This window comes from Vombatus ursinus, unplaced genomic scaffold, assembly GCF_900497805.2.
Source record: "Vombatus ursinus unplaced genomic scaffold, bare-nosed wombat genome assembly UNPS02011767.1, whole genome shotgun sequence".
Taxonomy (NCBI): Eukaryota; Metazoa; Chordata; class Mammalia; order Diprotodontia; family Vombatidae; genus Vombatus; species Vombatus ursinus.
In genome coordinates, this window is record NW_020951545.1 from 4,423,715 (window position 1) to 4,443,112 (window position 19,398).

General features: G+C 37.9%; 1 protein-coding gene across 2 annotated transcripts in view; it reads right to left on the bottom strand.

Annotated features, from left to right (window-relative positions):
• The window catches only part of SLC26A7 (solute carrier family 26 member 7), a 274,022-nt gene that overhangs the window by 179,544 nt on the left and 75,080 nt on the right, over nt 1-19,398 (bottom strand). For both annotated transcript variants that reach the window (XM_027856958.1, XM_027856959.1), the window contains exon 2: nt 10,325-10,629. In XM_027856958.1, the coding sequence (XP_027712759.1) occupies nt 10,325-10,517 (193 nt within the window). In that variant the 5' untranslated portion in view covers nt 10,518-10,629. The remainder of the gene's footprint in view (nt 1-10,324; nt 10,630-19,398) is intronic.

Below are 19,398 nucleotides of genomic sequence, written 5' to 3' on the forward strand. Positions count from 1 at the left end.
ATATTTTAAGAAAGGGAACCCCTGATTTCCCCATATGGGAATCATTTCAGAATCAACTGTTTATATTCAGCTAGGTCATCAAACCAGGGAAAATGAAGATCAAAAGCAAAGCCTAATATGGTATTGATTTTATCCTTGAAAGTTGAAGAAAAGATAAAAATGAGAAGACACTGCAGACAATTGCCGCAGCTGCAGTGCTACCTGCTTAAGCAAGCTTCAAACTCCAGAAATGGGAAATAGACAAAAGTAAAGACAATGATTCTGTCACTGTTTCATCGAGAAGTTGAGCTGATTCAAAACAGTCAACACAATGAGGCTTCATCAGGACAACCACTTGCTTTGCTTGCCAAGTGGAGAAATATAGCAGCCAAGGGCAACATTTAAAGAACAAGACCATTTGCAAAACATTAGGGAGGAGAATGACAGAAGATTATAGCAGAATTGCCTCACAAAATAGCCAAAAGCAGTTGAGAGAAAAATAAGCCTATAGAGAATTTGGTGTGAGAACTGGGTAAGTCAGATAATCACTTAGAATTTTTGTGGGCAAAGGAAGAAGAAAACAAATAGACATAAAATGGAACAGATCTGACAGTATTTCTCTGGCAATCTGTTTTCATAAATAACTATCGTCATCTACATTTGGACTCCACCTTAGCAGCTGGCACATTATATAACGAAGTTACTGTGGTACCTAAGATGAAGTTGGGAATTCATCAAATACAAGAAGAAAAATGAGGTGTCATTATTAAAGGCAACTGGGGATCAATTTTCAAAACATCTTAAAGAGGGAAAGATTCCAAAACAGTGGAAGTCAGAATTAGTGCTACTACAATAAAAATTACTGATAAAACATTACCAACTAGTGAACCATATACCTACTTTCTCATTAGAACAATGGATTTACAGTTGAATTCCGCTTTTAAATGTAAAAATCCCAGTTTTGTCAACTACCTTTTTGACCTTGAGCAAGTATTTCATTTCTCTTTGTCCTAACTTCCTCATCTATAAAATGTGTAAGTTGAACTAGATCTTTAGAGTGAGATGGTAGCTGAGTCATGGTAGTGAAGTTAGGAAAAAAAAAAGTAGTATCAAGTTGTCTCTCATGTTTGAAAATTTATGGTTATATTTGACTCTTCCCTCTCTTTAACAACACCTGCCGCCACACTCCCCCTCTCCCTTCTCTCTCTCACAATGTCTTTTTGCTTGCTCCTCTCTATATCTCTCTTTCTCTGTCTCTGTTTATGGTTTCTCTCTCTCTCTCTCTCTCTCTTTCTCTCTCTCGGTGAGGACACCCCTTCTACCAAGGCAGGTTGACATCTACTCTGCAACTTAAGAGTCTCAGACTGTTGTCTTGGACAAAGGAAGGTTAAATGATTGGCCCAGTAACACGTGGCCAACATACATCTACATAGCAGAGACAGAAACTAAACCCAGGTTATCCTGATTCAAAGGTCAGCAATCTTGTTGTTGTTTGTACTTCATTTTGGAAGAGGATCAATAACATCATGAGGTCATGCCTTGATTTGCCAGTGAATTGGATTTAAGTGAGGCAGAGTTGCACAAAGTTGTCAGCCTCACTCTCTCCTCCACAGTCACTGAAGTCAAATGGCAAGACAAAAGTCAGGATGACTGGTGACGGCCCAGGATGCAGTGGATGACAGTGGTGTCTTCAACGTCTGACCAAGCTCTTAGTGCTTGCTTCAGCCTCCTTCGTGGCCACTGGGCCACATTGTTCTTATCTACCCATTCCACCAAGGGAAGTCTTCACATGTTTTGAGCAGACTCCCCTAATTCACCCACGGATTGGAGGCCTGTCAATCCTCCTCAATCTGATCTACTCCCTCTGCAGAGACAGTTTACTGGGGTGTGGCACTGTACATGCTACAATTTCTGGGAGCCACGGATGAGAGTTGAATGATAGGTGGACGTTAAAGGTAGATGGGCAGCTTGGCAAGCCCTCACACCTGAGGTGCTAGTCCTCCCTGAATACTCCAGCAATGTATCTATTACTATATACTACTATCAAGCTGTCTTTCTTATATCCAATCAACTGCCATCTTGTTGCTATCTTGTTGGCAATCAATCAGCTCTTGTCTACTTCCACTGTCATTACCCTAATACATGTTCTAATTACCATCTGACAGGAATTTTCCCACTTCAACTCTGTCCCCTACCTCCAATCCAGCCTTCATACTACTTCTAACCAATCAACCAGTCAATACACATTAATTAATCTCTTATTATAAGCCAGCATTATGCTAAGTGCTGGGAAAGGAACACCAGCCAAAGGGCTTATATTCTCATGGGGAAGATGATACATACATAAACACATATGAATGCATATATGTGTACTGTATACATGTAAGTTTATGTGTCTAAGTATGCACATATAGATACACATGTGTGTAATGTGTATACATATACATATGTATATGTATGTGTGTAGGTATGTGTATATATCTAAGTATGTATGTATACAGACAAAACAAAAAATGAGTACAAGGTTCTTTGGGGTAGAAGTGCCCTAGATTAGGAAACGATTCATGTAGAAGGCAGAAGTAGAGCTGAGTCTTAAATGAATCCATGAATTCCAAAATGCAGAGATAAGGGAAAACATTCCAGCCAGGTATGGGGGACAGTCAGTTGAAGGCAGGGAGATGAGAGGTGCAGAACCACAAGTAGACCAGGACTGCATGTGGAGAACAGATTGGATTGGGAAGAGACTAGAGTCAGGGACACCAAAGAGAAAGCTGTTAGAATAGCTTAAGTAAGAGGTGATGAGGGACGACCAATGCAAATACACAGAGATGGGAATGGGAACGATATTTGAAGAACAGGGAGAAGGCCAGTTTGTCTAGACTGTAGAAGGGGAGTAATGAAAAATGAGACTAGAATCAAAGACTAGTTCCAGGTTGTGAAGATCTCTAAAAACCATGCAGAGTATCTTATATGTTATCCTAGAGGCAATAGGGAGCCCCTGTTGTGTTGCTGTAAGTGTTTGTCCTTCATTCTCAAAGAGGACCAATGACATCATAAGCATGTTGTCTTGACTTACACACAAATTGATTTGAGTGAGGCAGAGCTGCTAAAAGTCATTAGCCTTGTTCTCTTCTCCAGAGACATCTGAGTCCAGTGGCAAGACAAAGGTAAAGACAAATGGTAACAATGCAAGAAGCAGAAGGTGACCCTGAGTTTTCTAAATTAAGGTCTTTCCCAGGTCTCAATTTCTCTGAGGCCAAGCCCATTCGATGACTAAGGGCTATCTAAGAACTGAGACAAAAGATGGCCCAATTTACCATCCCAAAGATGTCAATCTGGGAGGGGAAGACCCCAGATACCTTGTGAATCTTAATCCCTCAACACCCTCACAATTTTATTACCTAAGCATAAACATTCTCCATGGCCACTTGACCCAAGCCAGCTGCTTTTCCATAGCGTTAGTATTTCTACCACCTGAGAATGTGGTATCGAGTTCATATGCGATGGCTCTATTGCCTTGATAGTCAGATAGGCTTATTAGTTAAAAACATCTGTGGATCTTTCGCACTTCTGCTTATTGTCCTTACACTTTTATTCTTAAATATATTCAAGGAAGTGAGGAGGGAAATGAGTTGGTAAATCACTCCAGTTATCTTTGCCAAGAAAACCCCAAATGAAGTCATGAAGAGGCAGATACAATTAAAACAACTCAACAACAACAAAATGCCTACTTATGTACTAGGCACTGTGCTAAACTAGGCACTTTTACAAATATTACCTCATTTGATCCTTACAACAATCCTGGGAGATAGATGCTATTGTTATCACTATTTTACACATGAGGAAACTGAAGCAGACAGAGGTTAAGTGACTTTCCCAGGATCTTGCAGCTAGTATGTGTCAAGAGGCCAAATCTGAACTCGGGTCTTCCTGATTCCAGGACCTGCACTCTGTGTACTATGGCGCCACCTAGAAGCCTAAAGTCAACTCGGCTTCTTTAAATTGATTTTTAGCATCTGCTACTCTCTGCACGAAGAGGTGATAATCATTCATGATCCTTCTTTGTAAAATTTTACAAATGAATTTATATTTTAAATCGGTACTACTTCTGGCTGCCATCTTTTTCTACTTGGCAACTAAGTATGTATTTGCTGACTGAGATGCTTTTTCGGCTCTCTTGGTCTCCTTGCCAATTTACACCATTTAGAAGAACACATAAAATATTATAATCATCATTGGAATCACTTTTTGTTATCTAGTATCCATTTTCCATAATCAATTCTTTGTAGTTCAGGATTGGGTTGTTTTAATTATGTGCTATATCTTTTTTCTCAATATTAGTCTTTGCTCTAGCTTTATATTAATTCTGATCTGTAACAAATCTGTGGCCTGACTACACAGACAAATGATTCAGGATAACTCCCACATCAAAGAGAGTATTTTTTGTCTGTTATAATCAATTTTATTTTTGTGATGTCATTCAGTGTGTGCCACATCTAGTACCTGACAATTTTTTTTTCTCCAAGTATTAAGGTAAAGTCACAAGCCTTCATTGTAGTCTGTAATCAGTTTTATGGGTTGTTGCTTTTTTAATCCCCTACCTTTCCTTCTTCCTGATTGGTGTTTTCTGATCTATTTCATACCATCCTCCCTCATCCCCATCTTTGCTCTGATGTCACCAGGTATCAAAGTGTGTGCTGATTTAATTTGAAGGGTCCTCTCCAGTTCTTTGTAGAGTTTCTCACCCTCTCCAAATTCTGCAACTAACGTTTAATGATAAGTTGCAATTATTTCCATGAATTTTTGCAAATACTTACCATGAGCACTGCAATATGAAAGGGTCAAATGTCCCATGAAATCATACTTGCTATTGCCTTTGATCACACAAGAAAACCAGCTCCACCAACTTCTTTCTTTGCTTTTCCAAAGAGTACTTATGACTCTTCCCTCCACTTATATTTCTTCTTTCTTCTCATTTATAGGCAGAATTAAAATAATTTGGTTCTACTAGTGGTCTGCCCAGTTATTGGTCATTGACCAAGGATCTCACATTTAGAGTACCAAAGGCTAAATTAAAATGTCTACATGGTCTATAAACTGTTATTCCCAGCACTTTCTGCCCCTCTTTCTGCCACAACCACTGCATAAGTGGAAGGGAGCAGATTAAAGACTTTTTTGTTACTTCTCTTTATTTCATGAATTCTCAAGGTCAGTGAACTCATCACTAAGTGGTTGGTCTACTGACACCTCTCCCTCCCCATATTTAGCCAGGCTGGTCCTCAGAAAACAGATTCAGACAGGAACATATATCATAAAGCTAGTCGGTCCTATGCCAGGAACATACTCAAAATTCTCACTGACTAGGTAGATCACAGAAGTCTTAGCGGAAGAGATAGAAATTGAGTGGCAGAGATAGAAATTGAGTTGGTAAAACCACTCCAAATTTAGTTATGCGTATCACATTCTTGATTAGTTATTTTCCTTAAATACAGATCAGACAATGTCACTCCCCTACTCAACAAATCTCAGGGGCTCCCTATTGCCTCTAGGATAACATATAAGATACTCTGCATGGTTTTTAAAGATCTTCACAACCTGGAACTAGTCTTTGATTCTAGTCTCATTTTTCATTACTCCCCTTCTACAGTCTAGACAAACTGGCCTTCTCCCTGTTCTTCAAATATCGTTCCCATTTCCCATCTCTGTGTATTTGCATTGGTCATCCCTCATGCCTAGAACACACTCCCTCCTCTCCTCTGACTCACAGAATTTTTCACTTCCATCAAGATAAGCTCAAGCATCTCCTATATGAGGCCTTTCTCATGATTCTCCCCAATCACTAGTGCTCTCCCTCCCTAACTACTTTGTGTTTAACCATATTATATTTATTTTGTATGTATTCCATCTCCACTAATAAGTGGTAAGCCCCTTGAAAAGGTTTCGTTTCTTTTCTTTGATTTTTTTTTTCCTCATTCTTTTCTTTCTTTCCTTTTATCTTCCTTCCTTCCTTTCTTGTTTTTTGTCTAAGTCCAGTGCCTAGAACAGTTCCTAGTTCTTAATAAATGTTGGTTGATTGTTTAATTGATTGGCTGATGGGGTTATTGGCCATGTGACCTAGTGGAGTCAAACCTATTCTCTGTTTGTCTATTCTGTTGTATGAACACATGCTATGATAAGATCTACTACTGCTACCTGTCTTATGGCAGGATTGGTGGGCTAAGGTGTAGAAAAACAGCTCTTTTCATCAAGGTGTCAATAAATGGCTGCAACTGTCATTTGATTCTATGGCAGGGAAAGCTCTCAAATTCTCAAACCACAAAAAATGAAAAAACAGTATTTGAGGAGCACTTAAATACAGCTAGGATTTCTTTTTCATGGCCTCTCTTGAAACATGGCTTCTCCTTAGCATGTAAAACAGGAGAGCTTTCAAAGGATCATTAAAATAGAACTTTTAGGTGAATTATGGGAAAACAGTAAGAAATTTACAGTTAGAAGATTCAGAGGAAGAATTAGGGGAAGATTTAATGCCCTGCTCCCTTCTTCCCCCCACTTCTCTCTGTATAGCTTTAGATATTTACATATATCGTCTATTTTAATTGCATTCCTGTAGAAAGAAGCATGAGAGAAGTGTTTTATATCACATAATTACAAAGTTAAGAATTTTTTTTAATTAAGTGATCCATGATTTCATTGGTGTGGGTACTCCCCTCCACTGATGCAAATAGCAACCCCTCCTAATTTATTATGGATAACCATGGGCAAAAAAATCATCAGCTGGGGACCAGTGTTCTGGGGAGGAACCTCTCTGTACTTCACAAAGCTGGGCCTCTGTTGACAGATGCACAGTCTATTACCAGCCTGATCCTGGAAGCCTTTCAAGCTTGTTAGGAACTACCAGTGCTTGCAGTCCATTGGCATGGCCTCAAGAATGCAGGGTCACCTCCACACCACAACGAAGCACTGGAGAAGAAGGAAAACTCTAGTGATGCATGAATTTCAGTGAGTGGAAGGATGACTTTTTATCCACTGTCATAATTAGGACTCCCACCCTGTCGGCCCTCCTTGCTTTTTTTTTTCATTTTACTTTCCTGAGAAAATAGAACAGGCATTGATTGCCAATATTTGATTCACATAATGAGAAGCTCATGAGATCTGGGCTCTTTGCTTGCATTATTCCCTGCTGGATTTAGTCACTTTGTCTTTAATTCTTATAACTGCAGCTGTAATGCCTGGAAAAGACTGAATGCAAAGGAGTTTGAAAGAAGATGTATTTTGTGATTTGACAAAGAAGCAGAGACAATTGTCTCTCATTAGTTGTCACTTCTCAATTTTGAAAAACCTATATAGTGTTGTTTTTATCTCCTAACTTTGATAGGTCAGGAAAAGCAAGGCTTCTTTTTCAAATTAAATTAGCATTTAGTTGAGGAAGAGAAAAAAAAAGATTGGAGAATACAGGGTGAAAAGAGATTGAAGGGAAAGAGAAGTTAGTAATTCTACTAATTTCAGCCACTTTACATCTTGGAAAGTCAAGTCCTGTAGGCATTGATTCTTCACATCAAACTCAAAGAGTTTGGCTTCAGAACAGGGCAATCACCCCACAGAACCATAAAAGGGCACTCATAAGAACTTGATTTAGAGCTGGAAGGGACCTAAGAGGTTATCTAACGTAGCCCTCTCAATTTACAGATGAGGAAAATAAGGCTCAGCAAATTCATTTCAGAGCCAAGACTTGGTCTCTAGTCCTCTGACTCCAAGTATTGACCTCTTTCTAAAGCACACTGTTATTTTGTTTTGTTCCTTAGAGAGATGAAAATGGTCACATTTGAATTGAGGACCTCCTGATCTATAGTTAAACACTTCACCACTAAAGTATCTCACTTCCCTCCTCATCCTTTCTTGCCATTAGATGTTTCCTCCTCTCGAGTTATTTGCATTTTTGTGTTCTGCAATTCTTTGGGGGCACAAGTACCAAATTCCTACTCAGAGCTTTTTTTAACAGTCTCTCTTTTGTGAGACCTTGGAATTTTTGCCTGAAGTGGCACTTGGAGATTTTCCCCTAAACCCCAGTGAATGTCTTCATTCCTGTCTCATTCACTCATGCCAACCATATCATCATAAGACTTTCTCTACCACAGATTTTATCTCCCATTCCTCCCTCATCCACTACCTTCACACCTCCCCCCCCAAACCTCTCTTTGGCTCCCTTTTATGTGTTGTCTTTTGCTATTAAAAAGCTTTTTGAGGGCAGGGAGAGTATCTTTCTGCAATTATTCATATTCCTAATGCTTAGTACACAGCCTAGCATATAGTAAGCTCTTAATAAATGCTTATTGACTTAATTTGACTTAAATGGATCGGCTCTCCAATAAGTAACTGAGTTGCTTAAGAAGGCATTCCCTTAAACAGATTAAATTGCTGTGAACTTTTTGAAAGAATGATCTCCTTGCTAATTGGAACAGCATGCCTTCCCCTTCCTCACTTGGTCTTCCCCTTCCACTACCCACAATGTCATATTCTAGAATCTTTCCACACCATACTGACTTTGGATCTCCCTTAGATGAGAACCACACTAGAACTGGTTCAACTGAGTATTTTTTTGGTTTGGTTGTTTTGCTGAGTTGTTTTCTCAAACCAAGCCCCCCTCCCCTCCCAAAAAAAGAGAATCCAATTCTATGCCAGTAACAACCACAGAAGAAATTAAGAATGTTCCTCGGTACAGGTGAGTGTAGCATCTCTTAAACGTCTTTACTGGTGTGTTCTTTTCACAGAATTAGACCATCTTAAAAAATAAACCCCACTCCTTTCCCAACAAATTAAATCAGAATGATATAAATATATGGGCTGAAATCATCTGGGAAAGGAAGACTTTGAGTTTGATCACCTCTGTTTTCAAAATATAAAAACCAATCAGGATCACAGATCTAGAAGGAACCTTGGAAGCAATCTATCCAGCCCCCTCATTTTACAGTGAAGGAAATTAAGACCTAGGTTGGTTAAGGGATTTGATCAAAGACACAAAGGTAGAAAAAGTCAGACATGGGATTTGTGAGAATTCTTTCCACTGAACCATGAGTGATTGGGCTCTATTACTTTTGAAGGGCAGTTTAACTAAACCTATGGATAATCGACTACTTCCACTAGTACTTAATATTATTACCCATAACATAGAATATATTTTTATTTGTCCATTCTGAAAAATCAGTAAAGATCATTATTAAGCCAATGGTAATTAAAATTATGTTATAGGACTAGCCAGTCCAAAAAAAAAATATTCTCAAGAGCGCAGCAGTATTATGGTCCTTAGAGTTGAAGCATGCCAGTGCAGATGTTCCTAATTACCCTAAAAACACAAATACTTACACAAACCAGTTGGTTCCAGCTACAGAATAATTCAATTAAAGGAGTGCTTATAATTTAGCAGTATGAATAATGGTTAGGACCAGCAAGTCTGTGAAACTGTAAAGAACTACAGACACACAGAATCTGAGTCAGACAAACAGCTCTATATGTTTTAGAGTAACAAAGCCTTTAGATTTCCCAACTTCTCCAAGGCTGGCAGAACCCTGTTACCTGAGCTAGGAGATAACCATAGACCACTCAGATGTCTTAAAAAACATTCATTCCACTTCACCTTGAGAGCTACCTACATAACTCCAAATAGTGGCTCTGGAGCAGCTAGAACAAGGCTACTCCCTTGGTTTATATTACATCTTGAGAAATGGATGTCTTAGGTAATGTGATACAGAATTAAATCAACATACACAATGAAACCCATGCTCTGGAGACACACAGGATTCTCTTTGCAAATAATAATCTTGGCAGTGAGCCTCCTTTATGTGCTGAAAGCCCTGCTGCTTGCTCACAGCAAATCTCAGGGCTACAACAGGTAATTGGGTGCTACTAATAACGTTTGCAAATAACATCTCAAGGCAGGAAATGTTTACAGCTTGACTTAGTGGGATGAGACAACCTTATCTGTAAGCTCAAACTCTAACACTGATAGACACTGATTTATTGGGGTTTTCTTAAATATTTATAAACAGTTAATTTACACAAACACTATATGTCACACATACATCCACATGTATATATACATATCCTCAAAAGCTATTAAAATGTAGATTCAAAAATGATAAAGTAAAAATTAAGTTTAATGTACTAAAATGACAGTCAAATTATTGCCAAGGTGCTCATTTCCCAAAAACAAATTAAATGTCCGTTTACCATTTCCTAATTATATTGTTTAAGTTACATTTTTAATAGTTGGTCTCTTCACAATACCCAGGAGATAAAAGGGAAATCTGGTTTACAGAAGAGGGGAAAAAATCAAATAAGCTTACTTTACCTTGTGTCACCTGCTGGACTGCCAGCATTATCCCCGACACCGTATCCGGAATCAAATTTTCCTTCAGGTTGTAGCATGGTGCCCATTCCAGAATTGGCAGCCGCCTTAAACACCACTGTTTAATGTCTGCACAGTGGAAGGAATTTATCTTCCTCCATACCACACTATTCTTTTTTCTCTTCACTCCTGTCATTTTCCAGGTTCCCTTCTCCCAAAAGTTTCTTCTTCAGGAGAGGAAAGTCGTTTCAAGCACAAGTCCCTTCAATGCCAGCCTCCAGTTTTGTCAGTGTTTAACAATGTCAAAGCTAAAGGAAAAAAAAAAAAGAAAAAACAAGAAGGAAAGAGAGAGAGAGAGATTAAGAGAAACACTTAAATATCTGGAGCTGAGTTCTGGTTGGCTTTGGGGTAGCTAATTAATTCAACTCCAAATATGCATTTAAGCCCTGCATCCTCATCTGAAGGAAATGCAGAAATGGTCCCTTGTTAGTGTAACATGTTTCTGTTCTTTTAAAAGTAGTAGGTCTAGCCTTAAGTTAGTCTATGGCTCTCTATCCAGTAATTTCTCCCTTATATTCACCGTAGTGCCTTATGCTTTTGGCTCCAATCCCAATGGTTAATGAGGTAGTGCGGGGCGTGTGTTGGAAGTGGGCTGGGCTATGCTAATACAACCAGGAAGCTCTCAGCTAGTCCAATCTCTCCCTCCAAGCTATGCATAAGCATAAAGCTGCTAGGGGCTCTACAATGCAAAATTAACTCACAGAACCAAGCCTCCCTTTCAGAACGATAAGATACTTTGTTTGCAGTCTATTAAGCACTGGCAATTTTTCTCTTGTTAAAGCAAGCTACGGAAATCATTTTATTCCCTGTGAAATGAGGTTTTCATTCATAGAGAAATGTTCAGGTAGCCGGCTGCCCAGTTTAGGGAAAGGAATTTCCAGTTCTCATAAATAAACTGAAACTTCATCCCCTAACAAAACAGGCATGACAATGGATGGAATATTTGTGTCTATGATTCCCCCCCCTTTCCTCCTCACCTCGCAATTGCTCCATGGGTTTTCTCCGATAGTTTCTCTTCATCCTTTACTTCTCACACACACTCTATTGTGACTGGTGTTTATTGAGGAATGACAGTATGGTACAAATCATTGTGTAAAGGGTCCCCGAAAGGTTTTTGGTGCCTATACCATTTTTATAGTTTCATTAAACACATATTCCCTTTGTTTTTAGAGGTCGTCATTTTTTTTTTAAAGAAAGAAAGCTGGCATTTATGAGCTGTGCAATTGGAATTATACCAAAGAAACAGTTTATTAAATAAAACTCTGACAGCCAAGAAAGAGAATACTATGTATATAGTTCACTGAGGCCCCTTTTTAATGCCCTTTCGTCCAGAGAATACAAAGCTGATTTCTGGAAGCCTTTAGAATAACAAAACTTTTGGATCCCTTGGACACTTCTCTGGTCCCCCTCTGTACCTTTTATCCGTTTGTTTTTAAATTAAGGTGAATAGCTACTTTCTCAGCTTTCCAAGGATGACCTCATTGGTTTCCTATATAGTGTTCTGATATATACCTGCTTCTGCATTACAACCTATAAGTACCTTACATATATACAATTGATATTTTTGTCCATAGGTCAGAATTTGCTTACTTCCCTTCTGTAGTTATTGGGACAAATTTCCAAACTGTCCAAACTATTAGATTCCTATAATTATCACCTTTAGAGACTCTGGCTTACAGTGTTTCCAGATGCTTTTTCTTATGCTCTCATGTCTAAGTGAAACCACCTGATATTTGCTACCATCGTCACTGTGTCAACAACAAAGCTGCATCAACCTCAGGAGTTCAAAAGAGATATTACATCATTTTAACTGTCTTATGCTTTTTGCTTCTTTCCTACACAAATAATCATTATTAATTCTATTTTGTAATCATCTGAAGTCTTTATTCTATAGCCCCCCCCCCAAACCCTCCCCCCAAAAAAGCCTCAAAACATATCTAGGTCATAAATTTGCAATCCACTCTGAAGATGAGTGATCACTTGACATGGATGTGGCAGAAGGGTTTTCTGCACTGGATGGAAGACTAGACCAGATGACCATCAACGCTGGCATTCTATGGTGCTTTCCATAAGTCTACGATTTCAAGATAGATGTTGGAAGTTAAGGTGAAATCTATCAACAGAAAGCTTTATCTGTTTGCTCAATTTAAGTCATTTTAGATAACGCATTTTGATTACAGATAATAGAATGTAAACTCTGTAAATGCAGGAACTATTTTGGTTTTTGTCTCTGTAACCCCAGAGCCTGGCACAGAGAATTAGTAAATGATTGTTGAATGAATGAATTAACAAATAGTGTTACATATGAGAATTCAACGAACATTTACAAATATACCATATTTAAGAATTAAAGATGGATTTTCACAACTGCAAAACAGAAACTGTTTCACGATGTTCTAGAACCAAAGAGAGGAAGAGAAACAGTTCAAATGTAAACTAATTCTGTGTCCTTTGATCCTTCTGGGACTTCTTTGGCAATATGGATACTTTCTCAAAATAATTATTGTTAAATGTATAAGATTATAAATGAAACCAATGATACTGAAATGCAATTATGAAAATATTTTTAAAACAAGTTTATAGACCCCAAGTTAAGAAATCATGATCTAAATGAATATATTTCAAGGATCCACATAATAAATTCACTTATTTTCTTATTTTTTTTTCATCTCTATGTTTTGACTGTTCCTATACTTACATGTTCTGTTTAGGATCCCAAAGTGCTAAAACTTCACAGTACAAGCTTGATTCATGGAAGATACACTTCAGATCATAAATAGGAATGCCAAAAACTTTATGAAGAAGTCTATTCACCCACATGAGATTCCCAGGGCAATTGGACAGACTCATAAAGTTCAAGAAAATTAGATAAACTTTTACATAACTTTCAGTAGCTGACGTCAATTCTGTCTCCAGTTCCATATGTCTTTCACTCTCTTCCATATGCCAAATGGAGGGAAGCTCTGATTTGTTTTCCAGACAACACATATTTTTTAGAAAACTGGATTCCCTTATCATTCCCATACCCCCCAACCCCGCCTCACAACTACCCCAGTTTCCAATTTCCATTATTCTGTCAAAGACACCACTCTACTCTTGGCTCTACGGACTCACAATGTTAACATCACCATTGTCTTTCTCCCTCATCCAATTCATCACCAAGTCTCGCTGTTTCCTCTTCCATCATGCTTCTATAATTCATCCTTTCCTTTTCATCCCCATGGATCCTTTCTTGTTACAGACCCAGATCACCTGGACCACTGAAAAGGTCTCCTAGACAGCTTCTCTGTCTATAGCCTTTCTCCCTTCCAAGTCATAATCACTTTCTAAAAACATAATTTTAGAATTGGAAGGAAACTGGGAGCCATTTACTCCAACCTCCTTCATTTTACAGATGAAGAAACTGAAGTTGTCACTTTCCTAGGGTTATACAGGTAGTAACCTAGTTGGGATCTGAACTCAGGTCCACTTTATAGTCAGCGCCTATCCCACTGTGCCATGCTTTCTCTCCCAAATGTTGACTCTAAAACTCCCAATAATCAATGGCTTTGAACTCTAAACTCCCAGGTAAGTACTTCAAGACCCACTAACAGGCTCATAGAATGACCTCCAAAGACAAGGTACCAAATCTTGGGGCTCCTACAGCCTTCAAAATGAAGGGAACCCTGAGTGCCTCACCATCCCCCTTCAAGCTCTCTGCTTCACTCCATGGAACCTATATACCACCCACACATACTACTTAGTCTCTTCAACCTATTTTGTTTTTTGGTGCGGCTTTTTTTTTGGGAGGGTGGCGAATTCTGACCATAAAATTTTATCTACATATTGGTAATTTATCTATAACTGATAGCCTTAGAGAGCTGCTGTCTTTCTGACTCCAAGTTCAACCTTTATCCACAACACCATTCTCAATCTATATACTTGTCAATCACTCTACTCTTCTTTAAAAGCCTGGCCAATAATTTAAGAAGCATTTATTAATCACTTACTTTATGCCAGGTGTTGTGCTAGGATAAAGATTCTCTTTCTTCATGAAGCCTCCTGAACTTAATTGTAACCACATCTACTTATTCCATAAAATCAATGTCCTGTCAACATGTACCTTATTTTTTATATATGTACATAAAAAGTTCTCTGCAACCACATGCATAAATTTTCTTAGTTTGTGTTCCTCTGCCTGCTTTGTATGTAGTTAGCCAGTATCCTTCATGACTCTGCAAGATATCTAAGGATCTAAGGGCATGAGCCTGGTCTTCTGTTTCTTTTGTCTCTCTTCAGGAAACCTAGTATGGTGCCCCAGCATTTAGAAGACGTTCAATAAATGGCAGGTGGCTAATAATAATGGTGGGTGGCTAATAATGATCTTCCTGAATTATACTCAGTGTTGGCAATTTCATTAGACACTTCTTACAGACTTTTATTTTTCCTTTTATTCTTTACATCCTGGAGGAAAATGGAAGGATGCCAGTCCTCCCTCCGTCACCTTGAAGTGAACCTAAGAACCATTTCTAATAGTGGTCTTTCAGTGATAGACTTTTCTCCACACTATAAATAAGAACTTTTCTGGGTGTTCCCACAAGTTGTCAGTCCTATTAAGTTAGCTCACTCTCTTGGGTACTTCTATATAACTGATCCAGTGGAAAGTCCAGTTGGGAAGTTTGTCAACCAGGCCTTGACATGACTCCTTCCAAATTATTCTGTTAGCTTCCAACCAGAGGTAAATCTTAGTTTTCTAATAGTTCGGTGTCCTCTTATCCAGTTTAGTATTGTATTATGGTCTGATAGTAGATTCTCTCACTTTACTTGTATCTTAAATGTAATTTTCCATTAGATGCTGATGGATTTACATTAGACATGGATTATGAGTCTGTCCTTTACCACAAAAACATGTTTCACATTTATAGCTTAAACATACACGTGTGCATTCACACATACATGCACATAACTACAAGTATTATAGTAGGTGAACTCTCTTATTGTATAGATATAGATATACTGAAAGATACTTAATAGAATGAAGCATATATAAAAGACTGAACTCTTAAGACAGATAATCAACTGGCATGTTGGGGGCTAAATATCAAAAGGACTGGGAGGCAAGAAAACTAGACTCTAACCCTCAATCTACTACTAGACTACTTTTCCATTTATTAGTAAAATAGCATCATGAACCTTATGGATCCTTGATATTCAGGGTTTTAAGTCAGTTTCCATTTGTTTGTTTCAAACTGACCAGTAACAATGTAATTCATATTTCAGTTAACACTGATGTCTTGAACAAAGGGACATTCAAAAACTCTTGGTGGTCGAATCCATTTTGCAAGTTCATGTAGCTGGGTCAGTGTAACAAAGAGCAGAATCATATTAGAGGACAAGAGACCAAGACAAGGGAAATGCTGCTCAATGGCAGGCTGTCAATGGCATTTTCATGTTGTGAAGTTCAAATACCTTCAAGGGCTTTAGATACACATAGTAGAATGAAAAGAACGTTGGATTTGAACTGAAAGGATCTAGACTGAATCTCAGCTTTGCTGACTCTGTTCATTTATATGGCCATGAATAAGTCACATCATCTCTATGAATGAGTCTCAGTTTTCTCATTTAGAAAATGAAAGTATTAGGAGGCAGTTAGGTGGCACAGTGGATAGAGCACCGGCCCTGGATTCAGGAGGACCTGAGTTCAAATCTGGGCTGAGACATATAACACTTACTAGTTGTATGACCCTGGGCAAGTCACTTAACCCCATTGCCTAGCCAAAATATAAAATAAAATTAAAGTATTGGCCCAGATCAAAGGTTCTTAACCTGAGATCTATGAACTTGTTTTCAAAATATTTTGATGATTATATTTAGATATAATTGATTTCCTTTTTAATCCTATGTATTTTGTATTATGCATTTAAAAGTCTGAGAAGAGGTCAATGGGCCTCACCAGGCTGCCAAAGGGGTCCAAAACACAACAAAAAAGGTTAAGAAATCCTGGCCTGGATGATATCAAAAGTCCCATATACCTTAAATCTAGAATCCTAATCTCTTGACTCAAGATTTCTTTTAGATGAATAGGATGCTATATTGTGTATAATGACTTAAAGACCTCATTCTCTCACTTTATTTGTATCTTAAATGTAATTTTCCATTAGACGTTGTTGGATTTACATTAGACATGGATTATGATTCTGTCCTATACCATGCCAAAAACGTTTCACATTTACAGCTTAAACATACACGTGTGCATGCACACATACATGCACATGACTACAAGTATTATAATAGGTGAACTCTCTTATTGTATAGATATAGATATACTGAAAGATACTTAATAGAATGAAGCATATATAAAAGACTGAACTGAAGCATATATAAAAGACAGATAATCAACTGGCATGTTGGGGGCTAAATATCAAAAGGGCTGGGAGGCAAGAGAATTAGACTCTAACCCTCAATCTACTACTAGAAAGCTATGTGATTTGGGGCAAGTTACGTTCTTCTGTACTGAGTTTCTTCATCTTTTAAATGGAGGGATTGACTTAAATGATTCCTAACGTCCCTTCCAACTCTAAGATTCTAAGACATTCTGGGGGGGAGTGAAATGTCCCACTATTTCCTTTCTCTAGTCTAATACTATGCCACTGTCTCTTCATGGCATAAAATGGATTCTGGTTCTCAAGGGCTATGTCAGTGGTATGCACGCCCTGGCAAATCCTATCAAGCCACAGAGGCTTAAAGTATGGGCCCTTGTACTGTCCTCTGAGGCCTAACTTATCTAAATATGGAAAGCTTTATGACCAAAGAGTTGGCTCTTACATGATCATTGGTTTTGGTCATGGTCATTCATAAAATTGTCTGCTAAGAGGCATGACAGATTGTGCTCTGCTTTGATGGATGGATACCTCACCCTAATGACATTTAAAATATTTTTAAGTGAAGGAAATATTCTTTCCTTAGGACTCAAGTACCTACAGTACTTGTGAGTACACATCTGAAGCAGGAATGGGGAACAGAATACACATTTATTAAGTACCTACAATATATCAGGCACTTTACAAATATTATTTCATTTGATTCTCAAAACAATCCTAGGAAGGAGGTGTTATTATTACTTCCATTTTACAGTTGAGGAAACTAAGGTAGACAAATGAAGGACCCAACCTCATAAAACTAACACAAATGTCAGTTCCATAAGTAATTAATCTATGAAGGATGCTCAGGAAACTTTGGGGAAACTTAAATTCCAGTTTGGTCAACTACATGAAAGAAGATAGTCAATCCTCAACATTTGGACATTTAACAACTTCAAGCATTCCTGTGATTTTATTAGTAACTTCATTTTCACTTTTGCATTAGCAACCATGCATATTTAAGGCTGTACACAGTAGAGAAAGTAGACAGTAGAAAAAAGAGGACCTGCAAGTTTGTGGAGCAGCTGGTATCCTACTAGATGCTTCATTGGTCTTCTTCACCCTACCACTGCAGAGTAAAGAACTCCCCATGCATTCATTGCATATTTTATTGTATACCTTTAAAACTCAAGTTTTGTGTTGCAATTATGCCCCAAAAGCATAGTGCCAGTCCTTTGGGCTCTAAGCCCAAACATGCAAAGTCAGTGATGCAGCTCAGTGAGAAAATAAAGGTATTAAACTTCGTGCCAGAATGTCTGCAGTTGCTGTCAGCCACGAGTTTGTTGTTAATGAACAGACAATTAGTTTTATACAGTACAATACCCTCATACAACCATATGGCACAGTGGGAGATAAAATTCAGGTTAAAAAACTGTTTTAGCCTTAAGAATTTTATTTGCTGTACAGTATTAATGGTACTGTAGATTTCATGTGTTATGAAAAGTGAATATTATTTGGAATCAATGGTTTTTTTGAGGTGTTAGCACAAAAGGTCACTGAATTCTAAGGAATTACTAGCGAGAAAAACGTTTTGCATGTGTACTGCATTTTATGGGTTATTCCATGGTTACTGTTTTGGGAACAGTGCATATTATCAGAATTAATGTTTCATTATAAAGAATTATGTGCATAAAAGTGCATTTTCAGCAATCTCTAGTTTTTGGTGGTCTTGGGAACCTAGCCTTATTTCCTATAGGTTCAATATATCAACATTAACGTTTTTTACCTTTGTGCCATTTTCTAAGAACATTACCCCCATGAAAGTTGAGGATTGTTTGTTTTCCCTGTTCAGTATTCCACTGCTATTCAAAAAGAATATAATTTTTCTCAACCAAAATCTTAGGACAATGGACCAATTTCCATTTCCCCCCATAAATTCTTTTATTTTTTAACTGCATGTCCATACTCTAAACCTATTCTAATAAAAACAGAATTTTACTCTAGTTAGAAAACTTGATCCTTACTCAAAAGTGCTTGATTAATGTTCCGTTAGTGCTCCTGCCCCATTCCTTCAAGGACCAGCTTGGATAGCAACTCCTCCACGAAGCCTTTGCTAACATTATTCTCTTCTCCCTTCCACCCCCTTCCCTGGGTGAAGGAGATCTTTTTCTTCTCAAATTTCTCAGAACATATTCCTTGGTTTTTTTGTACTTATCTCATTCTCCCTGTATCTGTTACCCATGTATGTTTTCTTCCTCCCTGTTAAACTGTGACATCCTGTATCAAAGTAAGGCCTGTATCAATGATTTTATATCTCCAATTCCTAGCACTGAGTGCTTTGATCATTATGGGTGTTTAATAAATGTTTCTTAATTGAATTGAATTGAACAAATGTTCTCAAGAGTACAGTAATGGAAATACTTTTCATTTCTTTCAAATATCATGGGGTGGACAATGTGGATAATTTATTAGTTTGGCCTTTCTAAAATCATCACTTAATTAAGCATGTCTTTCCACAGTCTCCCAAAATGCACGTGGATTTTTTTCTTCTACTTTGAATTTATATGTTACACATTTTACATTTATTTAGTTGTGCACCCCATAGATATTAGAATGTAAACTCCTTGAGGGCAAAGACTCATTTTTGTCTTTGTATCTTTAGCAGCCAGCAGGCACATT